This window comes from Pteropus alecto, unplaced genomic scaffold (genome assembly GCF_000325575.1).
Source record: "Pteropus alecto unplaced genomic scaffold, ASM32557v1 scaffold146, whole genome shotgun sequence".
NCBI classification, from domain to species: Eukaryota; Metazoa; Chordata; class Mammalia; order Chiroptera; family Pteropodidae; genus Pteropus; species Pteropus alecto.
The window spans coordinates 6401613-6417534 of record NW_006442107.1 but is presented as its reverse complement, the minus strand read 5'-3'; the positions used below and the strand labels follow the sequence as shown (position 1 = coordinate 6417534).

Below are 15922 nucleotides of genomic sequence, written 5' to 3'. Positions count from 1 at the left end.
TATAATCATTTCATTCCATCTTCACTAAAATCAAGCCAAGTGCTATTATTGATATTATCCCCGATTCACACATGAGGCTACTAAGGCACAGAGAGGGCAGTAGTAAGCAGAGCTGGGTTTTGAATCAAAAATCCTTTTAAGACCTGAGTGACAGGCTGCACAGACGTGGATGTGTGTGCCTGAGCACACATAAAGGTACATGTGTAGTGCATGGGAGGGGAATCAAAAACCCTCCAATGACTCTGCTCTTAAGCCTGTAACCGCACATAGACTTCATTTCTTTAAGACAGCTTTTTCTTTTATTCAAACAGGCTTTGTCTAGTATAATGACATTGTGACTTGCTTGCTTGTTCCGCCCTTATCCTTCTACCTTTGTATGCCTACTCTCTTAATCATTAAGCTTTAGAACATAAGGTTCCTGCCAGTGTTAAATCTTTTAAGAATAAAGCCTCAGGTCTATGATCCCAAGGACAATAAGTTTCAGTTATACTATAGATAACATCCTAGCTTCAGGTGTGTTTCATTCAGCCCCAGGCCCATCAAGACAGAACATCCCCATCTGCCACGGGACCAGACAGAATGACACCATAGCTGATTCTAGAACAGGAGAGACACTAGATCAAATACCCAACCCCCATCCAATCAGTAGCGCCCATGATCCCAACTCCCTTAGTTTCCATGACTAAGAGTTTTCGCTATATAATCTGCCCCTTCAAGACACCCTAAGAGAGCCAGGTTTTTGAGAGCATAGGTCACCTGTGTTTCCATGACTTGCAACTCTAAAATGAATCCTTACTTTCTTTGCTGCAAAATCTACACACATCTCATTGACAAACACATGCAGACAGACAGACCCCTTTGCTCTGGTAAGAAGTCCTGGATTCAAAGGCTTCCACAATATAGCACAGACCCATGTTTCCAACCAGAGCCCTCTCTGCATTCAGAATTAGACCATTCCTGGACAAGCCTGGGGAGAAACTGCTTCCTCCAAGCCACCAGCTCTCTCACTGTGAAGCCCTCCCCTCAGCACTACTACAGAATTCCATCCATACTTGACTGCAACGATTTGAGAACAGAAACCAAGTTTTGTTTATCTTTGTATAAAGAGGTATGGAAACTAAGTCTTACATTTTAATTACAGTACCTAAACCAGTATCGCAAAAACAACTCTCAATAAATGTTTATTAAAATGTTATGCTATGTAAATTTTATCTCAAAAAAAAAATCTAATTAAAATAGGGAGGCATGTAATATTGTTGCAAAACTATAGGCAAAACTATAAATTGACTAATTAAAAATAAACAAAGCTTATTAAGAGAAAAAGACAGAGGTTAAACAGTATATGCCTAACCCACTTCTAAGGGCCACCAGTAGTAGCCCAAACCACCACTAGTGGCCTAAACCACCACTGGTCTAGCTTCTGAAAAGCAACAGCTAGACTCCTAAGCAAAAACTGAAGAAACTTCTGTAAGCTTAGGTAGGCCAGGCTTCTATCTTACTAAATAATTATCCTAACATCTTACATGGCACCCAACGCTCTTATATAATGGATCCCAAAACAATTAGGGGACATAGGAGAAGCCTTAACATAATGTCACAAGAGAGTATATATATATCAGGCTACGAAATTCCCTATACGACAGACATGCAGTAAGTCTAGTTTAGGTTTTTGCTGTCTCTCTTTCAGTGTTGGTTTGTTTTCTTTTAGGTTGGGAGATAGCTATTGTCAAAAATTTCCATTAGAGTGCCAAATAAATTTAAATTTCATGGCCTTATATATCTGATTCTCATATAATTTGTTCCCTAAAATAAATTTCCTAAAATAAATTATATTAAAAAATAATAGTTCTCAATATTTTAAAGTTTAAAACAATTATCACCTTTGTGAACTACATATATATTACAAGATGGTTCACGGCTCAGAATATAAAAGCTAGCAAGTAACTGTGGCGAGAGCTTTCCCTCTCAGCTAAGCAAGCACAAGAATCAGTGACAGATCAGAGATGGAAGACCCTTCCCCAGCAGCAGGCCCAAAGGAATAGCAAATGGCAGACTAGGACTCAAACCCACTACAAAACACACAATTAAAACATGGGATGAGGTTAAGAGGCTAAAAGAGTGTAGAAAGCTCAGAACAAGGGAAAGGTGTGGAGGGGCTGGCAGTTCATGAGTGGAGCTGAGCGGGGTTGGAGGCGGGCCCTCACACCCTAGCGGAGGGCACAATGTTGCAGCAGAATCCGTTCCCACACTTGGACAGAAGCTCAGAGTGCTGGGTGCACTGCTGTGCCCCGGCCTCTGCCTCAAATGTAACCTAGGCTGTAAGCAGCAGCAAAGACAGTGATTAGAAGACAGCATTTACACAGCCAGGACAGGGGACCTAGACCCATGACCGTCCTGGACCATAAAACTCTCACAGTAGGACAACCTGAGTAACCAAGTCAGCTGAGCACTTCTCTGCCTCACTGTAGGCAGCAGGGATGGGTGTGAAATACGGTCCCTCCCCAGCTCAAGGCTACCCCAAAAGTCTAGAGGTGGCAAAACTGAGAGATCAGAATCCAGTTATCTTAAGACAGAAAGAAACCTGAAAGATTATTTCAGTCAACACTATAGATAAGGAAACTAACAGGAAATAGATGAAATACACTAAGACATTATTCCGAGAAATCTACTAGAGTGAACGCTTTCACGTCAGTCCTTCTCATGAGCCAGGGAGTCACGTTTCAACTATTATCATCATATTCGTACCTTTTGGCTTTCAACACATGCAGGACAGCTCTCAAAAACAGCTCATCAAATTCAACCTGTAGTTTCTCCATGGAGTAGGGATCCAGGGCCGACCCCAAGCCTCGGTTGTGGCTCACATACTGCGCCCAATGGTCACTCACATAACCAAGTGTCATCCTGAGCAGGAGGAAAGACAATACAGCACCGTTCGTTAACGTGCTTAATCGGCAGCTTTGTATTATGTTTGAATTCTATTAATTATATTATATTTATGTTAAATTATATTATCTAATAAATTATTATTATAAATATAATGAACTTATATTAATTGTAACTTATATTAATTTATTGAATATCTACTATCTTCTAGGTTCTGAAGGGAATTCAATTGAGGGGGTCTCTAACCCCTGGAGCTAGCTTACATTTAGTGGAGGGCTAACAGACATAAAATAGTCTGTCACATGGTAATACGTGACATTGAGAAAAGTAGGAGAGGGGAATAAAGTCTCACTGGAGGTGGTGGGAGGGGAGTTGGCTGGGAAGGGAAAAGTCCTCACTGAAGACCAGAAGATGTCACAGGGACATCTAAGGAAAGAGCATCCTGGTACAAGAAACAACCAGTGTGAAGGCTCTGAGGTGTGTTGGTATGTTGGAGAAACAGCAAGGCAGCTCAAATGCTAAAGCAAAATGAGTGAGAGGGATAATGACTGGAGAAGAAATCAGAAAAGTGACAGGAAACCAGACCATAAAGGGCCACTGTGAAGACTTTGGGTTTTACTCTGAATGAGACTGGGAGCAGCGGAGTGTTCAGCAGACGAGTGACATGAGCTGACTCACTATTTACAGGGAATACTGACTGTTGGGAGAATAAGGGGGTTCAGGATGAAGGGAGGAGCAAGGGCAAAAGCAGGAAGAAAAATGAGGGGGTTACTGTGATACCCAGGGAGAAAAATCTAAGAATGAACTAGGATGGTAGCAGTGAAGGTGGTGAGAAACAGGATTCTGGAAAGAACACGTTTCACTGACTCAAACGAATGCACGTCTTTCACACTTTAATCTCTGCAACCGAAATATTTGTTAAAATTTATGGCATACCACAATTTGGCAGTATTTTATTCTTTCTTAGTGACACACAGAATACATCTTCAGAATTGGTGTCATTTTAAATTTGATAAAAGATGGTGTTTTAAGATAGACATGATAAAACTGGCTGTTATGGGGTATAAAAGAGAAAAGTCAAGGATGACACCAGGTGTTTTGGCCCAAGCAACCAGAAGAATAAAATTGCCATTTAGTAAAATTGGGAAGACGGTGGAAGGAATAGTTTAGGAGGAGGCAAGAGTAAGTTCACTTAGGGAATATTAAATTTTGATGTTCATGAGTCATCCAAGTAGAGGTGCTGAGTTGGCAGCTAGATATACAAGCTTATGAGAGAGGTATGGGCTGGAATTATAACAATGAGAATTATAACAGTACTTAGGTGATATTTAAAGACATGAGAATGGATGAGATCCCAAGAAGCAATTTCGGATAAAGAGAAGAGGTCCAGGGAATGAGCCTTGAGGCCCTCCAACATTAAGAAGTTTGAGAGGTAAACATGAAATAACCAAGAAAGCAGAAAATGAATAGCCAATGAAATGGAGAAACCAGGAGACTGTGGTATCCTGGAAACCAAACAAAGAAAATGTTTCAAGGAGAAAGTACCAACTGTGAAAAAGGCTGCTCTGTGAACTATGTGAAAAATGAAAAGCAGGATGAAGACCTAGAATTGGCCATTGGGTTCGTAGCACCAAGTTCATTAGTGACTTTCATTTTCAGAGCTGTTTGGAAAGTGCTGGGAGAAAAGCCTGATTGCAGAGAGTTCCAGCAAGAATAAAGGAAAACAGCTGGAGCCAACAGATGACCTGAAGAGAGGAAGCTTGTGGAAAATTATTCTACAACTGGAAGGTAAGAACAGAATCTGTGACAAATACAAAGAAAAGTACGCAATGGGAAACAAAGAATAATCGTAACATACTACAATAATCAGCTGTAAATATTTACATAGAAATAATAATGTAAAGAGTGTATACCAATCTTAAAACAATAATAATAACAATGTCTTTCCTACAAAGTTACTGAGAGAACAAAATTCGAAGGCATAGTCCTGGCACATGGTAAGCACTCAAACCTAAATCATGTGAGCCCAAGGACGAATTTTACCTTATTTATCAAGCAGAATCAGAAAATGAACATTATGACTTCTGATAATAAGTAGAAAGGCTTTTAGCTTTTAAGAAATTACTCCCTGAGTCACCCGCCCTCCCTCCTCCCACCATTTCATTTTCATTACCCCTAATGAAGGCTTTCTCTAAGGCTTAAAAGTGACCCCCAGCCTTTCAGGACATCCTATCATCATTTATTTGGCTTTGAAAAGCTGATAGATACAAATCTAAAATAAATTAAAATTAATTTTGTCTTGGAAACAAAAATGGGGAGAAGTTCTACAGTTTTTTGGAGATTTTTTTTTTTTTTTTGAGGAAAGGGAGGTTGGAAGAAATGTCAGTGTATTTATATGCTGTAGAGAATGACCCACTAAGATAGAAAACTTGATGGCTCAAAGAGGATATAAAATTAACTCAATGAAAAGAAGTACATATTCTCAAATTTATATGTAATAATAACAGCATAAATCCATTTGTACTCAAATAAAGTATAATGTATTCCCAGTTCCAATATAATGGCCACTGATGAAATCTTTGCAACTTTCTTTAAATGTAATTTAGCATAATGTAGAATAAGAAGAGAGAAAAAAACAGGGAAACAATGATGCAAAAGAGCTATTGCTGATTTTCCACAGCTAAGTGACAATCCCAGGCAAAAGCTAGGAGGTAGGAGAAGAGGACAAGGGAAGGGGAAAACCTGCATGTTCCTTGACCAAGTTCAGTTTTTCTGGCCAAGTTCAACCCAGCAGCTACTTTGAGGATCTAAACTCCAAGACCAATTATCTAGCACAAGGGTCCCCAACCCCTACGCAACGACCGGTACCAGTCCGTGGAACCAGTCCATGGAACCGGGCCACGAAGCAAAGCCAGCGAGCAAAGCTTTATCTGTTTGCAGCCGCTCCCCAGCACTAGCATCACTGCCTCAGCTCCACCTCAGATCATCAGGCAGTAGATTCTCATAGGAAAATCAGTCCCTGGTGCCAAAAAAGGTTGAGGACCATTGCTCTAACAAACCAGTTAAATTTGAGATAATTAACTAAATATTCTGACTGGAAGCATTTAGAGAAGTCACATCTGATAGAGGGTGGGGAAAAAAAATTCTCATTTTTATGATAAATAAGACCTGAGGTGTACACTACAACATCCCTAATCCCAAATACATTGTATCTGCCTGACCGGTGAAAGAACATAGAAACGATGTATCAACAGCAGTATTACCTGATCATATAACCAATTCGCTTCACAAACTGCCTATAGCGAGCTCTGTTAAAGGTTTCTAACCCCACAGCCAGAAGTTCCACTAATGAGTTAGCAAAGGCAAAAATTTTCATCATCTCTTGAGGTCTTGTTGTTTCAGGTAAATAATCACCTGGAAGTTAAAAAACAGAGAAAAGAAAAAAATTATCATTTCCAAGGAAAAACAACGAAGGATATAGATAGATACCTCAATGAGGAAACAAAGCCAAGATGAAGAATTAGGCATCCCCATTGCTCTGGCTCTTATGCCGGTATGATTTGGAAAACTTGAGACAAAGTACAAATTTAAAAGTTTATTCAAGCTGGAAAATGTGCTAGCTAGTCACTTCTTTTGCACTTAAGCACTAAGCAGGAAATTACAAGCACAAGAGAAAGGAAGGAAGCCCCGCCCGGATGTGATACAATCATCTCTGTGGAGTATGGCCAGGCACAGGGGAACCTGATTTAGGAGCCTGCACAAGATGTAAGACTTGATGCTGAGTTCCTGTGTTTGAGTTGCAACCACCAGTTTCACATATGACAAAAGAAATAAGTTTACCTTTTGCCTTAAACCCAAGAAGATGCTGAAATAGTTCATGAAATGGAAACTGTGATAAAAGGATAACCAAGTCATCTTCATTAAGGAGAATCCAACTGGTTTCAGGGTCTTCATCCTAAAGGAAAAGATGCATAATCACATGACCAGATCATACTATGGTCTACAGTTACAGGGGCTAAACTGTCAGCTTTCAATGGTCCATATGTGGTATTCTCATAAGTCTTCATGGACTTCTCCAAGGTGGAGATTTACAGCAGTTTCATAGATAGGCTATAAATCCCCTGAAATTGTGAATACAATTTTATGTGTATCTGGGTCATATCCATTCTTCAGTGAGTGAAACTGTTCTTATTACATGTCCATGCCGAAGATTTGTTTAAAAAGTCCTGTAGAGTGAGGATGTTACTATAAAGCTCCGGACTTCAACAACATCAATTAAAGCACCATGTACTAGAATCCAAGTTATTTCAGTTACAAGTCTCTTGCCCCAAAATCAAGTTCTACTGTTGTACTCAACTGACTTATTAAGAAGCAATTACCATTTGCTTTGGATGACTGAAGTTCTGTCATCAATCACTGCAGCTAAAAGCAGGATAAAAACAACAGTGGTCATACATAAGGATTAGATAGGGGAAATCTTGGAGGGGGTTTGTTTGATAGAAAACACGGAAGGCTCCTTAGCAACCAAGCTGACTTGAATCCTAAGATACCCTACATTCAAAAGGATGCAGTAAAAAGATCCAGAGATCCTGAAGAATTTATCACCTCGATTTCGACAAGGGACTGATGTAATTCATTCACAATTTCATTTTCACCCTATATGTGCCCTAAATGGCTAACAAACAAGAGCCTCAGAAACTCTTATAGCAGTAGTTCTCAACTCTAGCAGTATATTAGATCTCCAGAGAGGCTTTTAAACATTTGGATGTCTCGGTGTAGGCCTGGGCAAGGGTTTTAAGTTGCCCAGGGTGGTTCTAATATACAGCTAGTGTCAAGAAACCAGACGTGGATAGTCCAGAGCACCTTCTTCAGCACAGGCTTTTCTAAGTCATCTAAGTCCCAATATTTTCATCTACTCCCCAAGTTCTTGAGTTCTCAGTATTCAGTGAGCGCTAACCAGAAGCCAGGCACCACTGCAGAGTCCTTCATCATTATCTGTCTCTGGGATTAAATGCAGAAAGCTTACCAGAAAAAAAAGACTTCTCTGTCAATAAAGACCACTGTTGAAAAATAAATAAATAAACCTGCCCACGGCAATCTTTAATAGACAAATTTGTACCAACTCCTGAGAAGTTCTCTCCAGGATGAATGTTTAGAATCTAAGAAAGATGTCTGCCTATCTACATCATCTACCATCACCTCACCACCTCCTGCCAAGTCCCAGAAAGAGTAAAATGAGTGTGAATGGCTCCCCAACACTCCTCAGTGACACCTGGGAAATTACACAGACATGATCCTCACAGCTGTCATGGCTATCTTTCTGTCCATTCTGCAAACTTCAAACTCCTTTTAAAGAGGAGTTTTAGTAAATCCGGTCCCTGGCCATCTTGAACAAGCATATCAAATCAGGAGTTGGACCATAAAAAAAAAAAGCAGTAGGGCTGAGAACTAGCTAGAGGAAAATCTCCTTACAAATACACTAATCATGTGTGCAGTAGGAAGTACAAGTGTTAACTGGAGAAATTAGATTTTTACCATTAAATTCTCACCAAAAATAGAGATCTACCTTCTACCTTTCATATGAGAAGATCTGAATAAGAAGTTTGTAAGAGTTAAGGCAGAGCCTTGGTAAGCTCCAGCTCTTTATTATACAGACTCAGATAATCTGTATGTGAGGTCTCAAGCTCAGAAAATTGTTACTACAAAAAAGACAATCCTAATACAAAGTTTACATAATACGTAGGTATTTCCAGGTTCCAAATTCTCTCAGCTCAACAGGAAGATACTCTAGAAAAGGGTGACAACACAGCACACTGGCTCAGAGAAAAGGTTCCAGAGGCCCCACCATTTAATGACTATATGATTTGAAACAAATTTCTTCACTCCCCTGGAAACTATCCCTCATCCGTAAAATGAGATCACAACAGTATTTGCCTCATAGGGTCATTGAGGGAATTAAATGAGATAATATGTGGAAAGTGCTTAGAACAATACTCAGCAAATAAAAAGAGCTCAAAAGTGATTAATCAAAATAACGCAGACGTGACAAGTTACCTCTTCTCCTCCCTCATCTACTAGTGTCCACGACCCAGATGCAGGCCCGGAGGAGGACGACTTCCACTCACTGGGCTTCATGTGGCACAGGAACTCTGCTCGATTTCTAAAGGATAAGTGAAATCGCTCCAATCACAACCATAGAAAGCCCACACAAGTGCATTCTGGATCACCCGCCCACCCTGAAGAGTCAGACACCAACTTACTCTTCAAATGGTTTAAATTGGTAAACAAGAAATAAGGACTAAAACCCAAGAAGACCAAGATGTCACTAATTTTGTTAGAGAGACCATGACCATTTTGAATTAGTAATGGTGAGGAACTGCAGAAAAGCGGTTATACAAGCACCGCTCCTACACACAGTGGGACCTCAATACGTATGGACTGCTGTAGTACCTTAACTCTAACTAGGCTTACAGAGTGCTGCCTGGTAGATGACTTTGAAAAACATGCTTTTATTGAATAAAAAAGAATAATGCACAGGTAATACAGAAGCTTGTTGAAGGCAAAACAAGTACATCTAACTGCAAAAACTTTTTCTTAGAGTCAAATCATATCTACCCATGTAGGAGCAGCCCCCCAGGAGTGAGAGAGGAATTCCCACCAGCCAGGCTTTCTCAAGGTGTTGGCTGGACCTGATGAGTAAGTACAACGAAAAGTTTCTTCTCTTAGACCACAACTCGGTTCTCAGTCCTTTGTTCCTTCTTCTTTGGCCTCACCCTGAAAAGTCATCCCTTTAACCAGGAACTTTCTTCCATAACTTCCAGCTCTGCCACTCCAGTGCTGCTTTTCAACTAGAGGACCTCCAATCCTGAAGTTCCCAACGTATCTACTGGTATATGTCATTTCTATGTGTCCAACTGTATGGCTCAAGAATTTCAAATCTGCCTCCTTATAGAACGGTTCTTTTCTGTCTATTAAGGCTGCCAATATCTTCTCGGTTACTTGGACTCAGAGGTCTATAAAGTTATGTCTGAACTACTACTCTCCCACATTTTCTTTATTTAGTCAACTGCTTAATCCTTTCCTGAGAAGATAACCTTTAGGTTCCCCTTCTTTCTCTTTCTCACTACCATTACCCCCACTCAGGCTTGGAGGCAGACAGGCTTTCCAGCACCTGAGAGCCAGTGGTAATAACACTGTTCGAGGTCACCTAAACACAGACTCTGCCTTCTTCCCCAGTTCAGGCTGTATCCTCTTGATGACAGGCTGGGTTCCAGAGCCACGAGAGCACATGTCTATAATTAAAATTCGGTTAAGCAGAAGCATAACTTCTGCCTCCAGTTGAGCCTAAACTTCCTTAAATACAACTTTTACCCTCATTCAAAAATCCTCAATTGCTACGAAGGCCAGACTGTATAAGATCTAGATACCTGTATCTTAATGCCAAGGCCTTCTGTAATCAAACTCAATTACTTATTCATCAACTACTTTATTTCCATCTCCCACACACCCCTTCACTCCAGCCAAGCTGACCTACCTGTCCTCCACATGGCAATCCCTTCCTGTACTTTGGGCCATTGCTCAGTTTTCTCTCTACCTACGGTGGCCTCTATAACTTCTTACTGAAATCCGTTCCTTTCTTCTACCCCAGCTCAACCACTTGGAACCCTCTCTGACTACCCCACTCTACTCTTTTTATTCTCCTCAATACATCAATAATAGCTTCACACTTTAGCACTTAAATCTCTGGGGTCTTTTTTCATCTGCCACCAAATCTCTTCTTCTAAGAAACAGATAATCTTTTTCATCTCCCCACAGTACCTTTCACAATGACATATATGAGAAGAGGCAAAACCACTAAAAGCAGGGCACAAAAAGGTTATCGTTTATATGTAAGCAGTTAATAGGGCCACTTTGGGACAAAGGGCATCAAAGCCAAAGAAAATCTGCAATGTTCTAGAATGCTGACACTGCCATTAGCAGTTCTTCAGGCAATTTAGGAAGCCAATCCTTTGATAGAAGCGTTTCAATTTCTATTTCAAAAAGCTCTTCCACACTTACTTGACAGGAGACATTAGCAGGGCAAGGGACTGCATAAAATGAAAGATCCCTGATGGATTATTCAACACTTTGATCTGAAATCAGAAAAAGAAAACGCATACTGTAGAACAGCAACAACTCAAGTATCCGTCATCTTAATTCACCAGCATTTTGACAAAAGGAGCTAAGAAAACAAAGATGGAGCTGGCATCTAATCCCTGAGAGTACAGCGCGCGGGTTACCGAGCAGTATGACTCAGCTGTACTCAAAGAGCAGAAGTAGCTGAGCAGTTTACACAACAATATGGGACAAAAGACAATAGTACTGTTTTAATCCAAAAATACTGAAGAAAACCTAATGTGGAGAAGGTGAACTTGGCATACAATTGGCTTCTACCCATCTGAGTGGTTGCAATGAATAACAAAACAAACCAAAGGCAAGCAGCAGAGAATCCAGAAACCATAAAATCAACATCTAAGTTGACATAGACCAGAATCTCTGCCAGTACTGAAGAACTTTGAGATGCTGGTAGTCTCTATTTTACCTGTACCAGCTGTGGTGTGAGGTGGATTAATTTAAGGAACTTGTGTTGAATATTACAGAAAAAAAGTCCTAGCGAGCTTTCCCGCACAGAAATTTTACAGAATTAAATACTACTGAACCTACCAAGCCGGACTCAACTGAACTGCAATTCTATCTTAATTTCAGCAATTATAGGTGGCCCGGGAAATTTCAGAACAAAAATTCCTACAAATACATACAGTATATATTTTAAGAAATTTTTTTAAATATCGATATTTTAAGTAGCCTTTTTTTATTTTAAAGCAATTTTTCAAGAAAAATGTTTAACAAAATCTCCTTCTCATATCCCTCAGAACCAGAAGGCTCTTTGTCATACCTGGATGAAAGGAACAGCCCATTTACTAACACCAGCCGGGCATCTAAGAATATGGTTCAGAAGGAAGAGGTGATCTCCAGGACAGCCAGCTCTTTGTAACACTGATACCTGAACAACAAAGGACACACAGTTTCACTATTTAAAAAGAAGAAGAATGTATGTCAGGGTCTATTGGTATCACTTATCTGATATTTAAATACATGTGATCTTTCAAAAGAGTAACCAAACCAAATAGTATACAATATACTACTGACTGTTGAGTTTCTGCCAAAGAAGCACACAGAGGCCTACGAAGCTATGAGTACTAGGATAAAAATATTTTAAGTAGTTTCTCTGCTAACCCAATTTTCACATCGGGCAAATTACAGATCACTAACGTTCCTGGTCATATATGAATAGACAGAAGTAGTTTTATCTAATCTCAGTAATACTTTCTCGAATCCAAATAAGTATGCGTGGAATATAACTCCAACGACAACAAAAAAAAGTAGAAAAGATAGATAGGTAGATAGGTAGATAGATTGATAGATAGACAGACAGACAGACAGACAGACAGTTGGATGGATGATAAAAAGAAAAAGAAAAAAAGACACCTCATATGTAAGAACTCTAATATGAACCTAAAATAGCACCCACGGCAGCCCCATGGAGAAACATCATAACAAATAACACACCTAATACATTTCCTACGCTTTCCTGTTGTCTTTCATTTTCTCTTAAAAAATTATTTTAAAAGTATGACTAAGTGTAACATTAAACATAAGATAAAAAAAGGACTGATATGGAAAATGTTTAGATCGGACCTATATTCTAAATATACATCTAGTCTTAAATTTAGCTTGCTTCCCACATTTTCATTTCTTCCTAAGTTGAAGCCAGAGATCATCTAACATAAAGTTTATCAAAGAGAAAAGCACTTTGTTTAATAATGCACTAGTTAAGTATAACTTATTTCCATGTGCCATGATCAAAGACAATGTCACTAATTAACACATTAAATAAATTAGCTGAAGAAACTGCTGAAGAAAAACTATAACGAAAGAAGAAATTATTCTTAAATTATCAGGGAAATAAAAGAAAGACAGCTGTGTCTATTTCTGTTCCCTTACCAATGTCTGCAGCCAGAGAAGAACATCATCATGGAACTGAGTATCTTCATTAAGTCTCCTAGTGAACATGAATAAGACACTAATACACTCCTTTAGTTGACACAGATCAGAGGTAATGCTTTCTGCCTGTACAGAAGCTATAAATTAAAGAGAGAATTAAATGAATCCCACATAAATGGTGCTTTGTGAGGCAAATATTTATTTTCTCCACTTTAAAAAAAACTTCAAAATATTTACTTTAGATAAAAATCCAAGAAAAGTTGCATCAAAAATATTTGAATGTACTAAATATATTAACCAAAAAGTATATATTTAACTTTGTGAAGTATTCAAAACAAATTAACGTCATCAATTTTTTATTTAAAAATCAGCAGATCTATGGCCCACGCCCAGCTCTTTAGTTATAAAAACAATGTGGGGAGTACTTCTTACTTTAAACAACCCTAGTATATCGCCCAGAAATAATGATTCAATTAGCATAATTAATATTTTACACATGATACAATAAAGCTTACTTTCTTAAAACCCAAAGTAAGATAAAAATTTGGAACATTATAGATCTTCTGATGAAAATTAAATACAATAAAAACAGCCCAACAAACTGGACAAGCAAAAATAAAGTGCAAGAAACAGGATGAAAAAGTATTCCAATTATTAGTTTTACAGTCAAAAACTATTTGGACTTGATCTGGTAACAAGCATATAAATTAGGACAATGAGGGACGTTAATGATAAAGAACAACATTTTTGGCTTCCTAGAGAAGCAGAGATTGACAGCCATGGGGCAGGGAGATCTGGCACCGCTCCCTAGAAATGTTGTTAAGGCATCTCAAACTTATACCAGTAAAACAGCAAGCACAAATGGCACCTGGTAATACCAATAAGTGCACAATCACTTCGACCAGATCGTACCCTCCGATTATTTTTGCATTTCAGACAAGAGTGAGACTTTCATTACTTACACACCTCGGCCTTGCTGATGAATTGCTAAAGATCTCAGGACAGCCGAACTATTGAGCAATGCATAGATGTAAGACTCCACTTGCAACCTTGAGAGCACAGAAGTGTAAGAGTGCAGGGCCAGGGTCTGGTGGAGGTGCTCGGATTTGGCATCGAACAGCTTCTTTAGCTCCCCCAGTGCATTCTCATTCATCTCTACTCTTTGGTAGCGATGATAGCCTGAAACTTTCACTTGATCTGCACAGATACCCTAGTAGTAGACAAAAGGGTAAACTATGAAACCATTACTCTTCGCACTTTAGATGATCAGGCAGCAGGTATGCGATGCATAGGCTTCAGTACCATCTTCAAAGTGCTTATGAATCACGATGAGGAGACAATACTACCACACAGAGAACAATAAAGCAAACACATAGTTAGATGTCAAAGACTATTATGCCAATCTCTAATGCATCACAAGTTCAGAGAAGAGAAATCCTAAATAGTAGGTAGAGAAAGGTACAAGAAAATAATAAAGTTTGTCCCTAAGACTCTCATGACTGATGATCATACCTTCTATTTACAAACCCACTGAGGTCAATGTGATATCCCCTCAAATTCAAGGGACCAAATTATCTCTGCACTTACCCTCATCCTTCTTTGTGATTCTGCTCAAAAAATAAGAAATCTCTCTCTAGTACTAACACTGCCAGCTGTGTTCTTGATCCTATCCTTTTTCAGTATCTGACTGTTTCTCTCTCCACATACTCCTTCCTATCTACAGAGATACACAGGTCTCCCAATGAACGAGGATTAGAGACAGGGAAATCACGTGTTTCTACCCGATACCTCCTCCAGCTCCCCTTCAATGCCAAGCTTGTTGAGAGTGGTCTTCTCTTCCCTGCCATCCCTCTCAGGCCACTATGAAATAGCTTTCCTGACAGTCACCTTGGTCTCCATAGGGTCACACCTAATTGCTTTCCCTCATCTCCTCTTGACTTTAATCATGGATCACCCTGTCCTGTCACTCTCTACCCATTGGATGTTCCTGCCATTATGCCCATAGTCACAAGTCAAAAGAGCCAAGGGCTGAACCTGACCTAGAGACAAGACTTGCTTGGCCTCTACTCTGTGTGTGTGTGTGTGTGTGTGTGTGTGTAATTAGTTGCCAACAAATACAGACCAAGATCATCACATTAAAATCCAGATTTCTTTCTATCTTCTGTTGGAAAATCCTAAGATGTGGCAAAGCTGGACCAACACAACCTCACAGCAATAATCAGCTAGGACTTGACAGCAGCTGCTCCTGCTGGCCCAGGCAAGAGCTTACCCTGTGACCACCACCCCATGCAGCCTGCTTCACTTCTCCAGTTACCTGTGTGGCCCCTGCAGGCCCTGGACTGCATGATTCCAACACCATAATACTCTGAACTATGACGGGGTCAGGATGGGTATAAGGAGCAGACTCTAGACTTAGACATCATCAGAGAGCAACAGCTCCCCAGGCTCCTGAAAGCGTTACAGAACACAAGTCAAAATACCTGTACAGACAACTGTTCCTCCTTAAAGTGCCACAGTCGACTTTTGGCATTTTGGCAATCCGACGTCAGAGCAAGTAGCTCAGCTTCAGCCAGAAGAAGCTGCTTCCTACATCGTGAATAGTTCAAAAGCAACTCATAAAATTCATGCCTGTCCTGATGAGCCATGTTGTCAAATTCTTCTAAATATGACTCAACATTTTCCAGCCATGAACCAGGCTCAAAGATTTTTAGCTGTTCTTTAGTAAATGGTACTAGTTCTGGTTGAGATGGGAGCTCCGGGTAGAGTCGCTCATTATGAAGGAAGGGTTTCACTGTCACCAAAGCTGGCACTTCTCCAGCAATTTCGGCTGGCAACTGGGGATACAGTTTTTTCACTCTAGGTGGCTGAAAAATGTCTGTGGCTTCACAAGAATTCTGCAAGCCAACATTTTGTAGCACCTCTGAAGAAAGACCCAAGGCTTGTTTGTCTTCTTTGCTATGCTGAGTTTCTCTGACCTGTAAATTTTCCATTTCCT

General features: G+C 39.8%; 1 protein-coding gene across 1 annotated transcript in view; it reads right to left on the bottom strand.

Moving 5' to 3' along the window:
* Nucleotides 1-15922, bottom strand: part of EPG5 (ectopic P-granules autophagy protein 5 homolog) — an 87733-nt gene that overhangs the window by 62599 nt on the left and 9212 nt on the right. The window contains 9 exon segments of the mRNA XM_025038620.1: nt 2746-2901; nt 6147-6297; nt 6724-6838; nt 8938-9043; nt 10942-11015; nt 11819-11926; nt 12928-13064; nt 13894-14137; nt 15408-15922. The exon segment at nt 15408-15922 is cut by the window's right edge and continues 13 nt beyond it. Coding sequence (XP_024894388.1) covers nt 2746-2901; nt 6147-6297; nt 6724-6838; nt 8938-9043; nt 10942-11015; nt 11819-11926; nt 12928-13064; nt 13894-14137; nt 15408-15922 — 1606 coding nt within the window.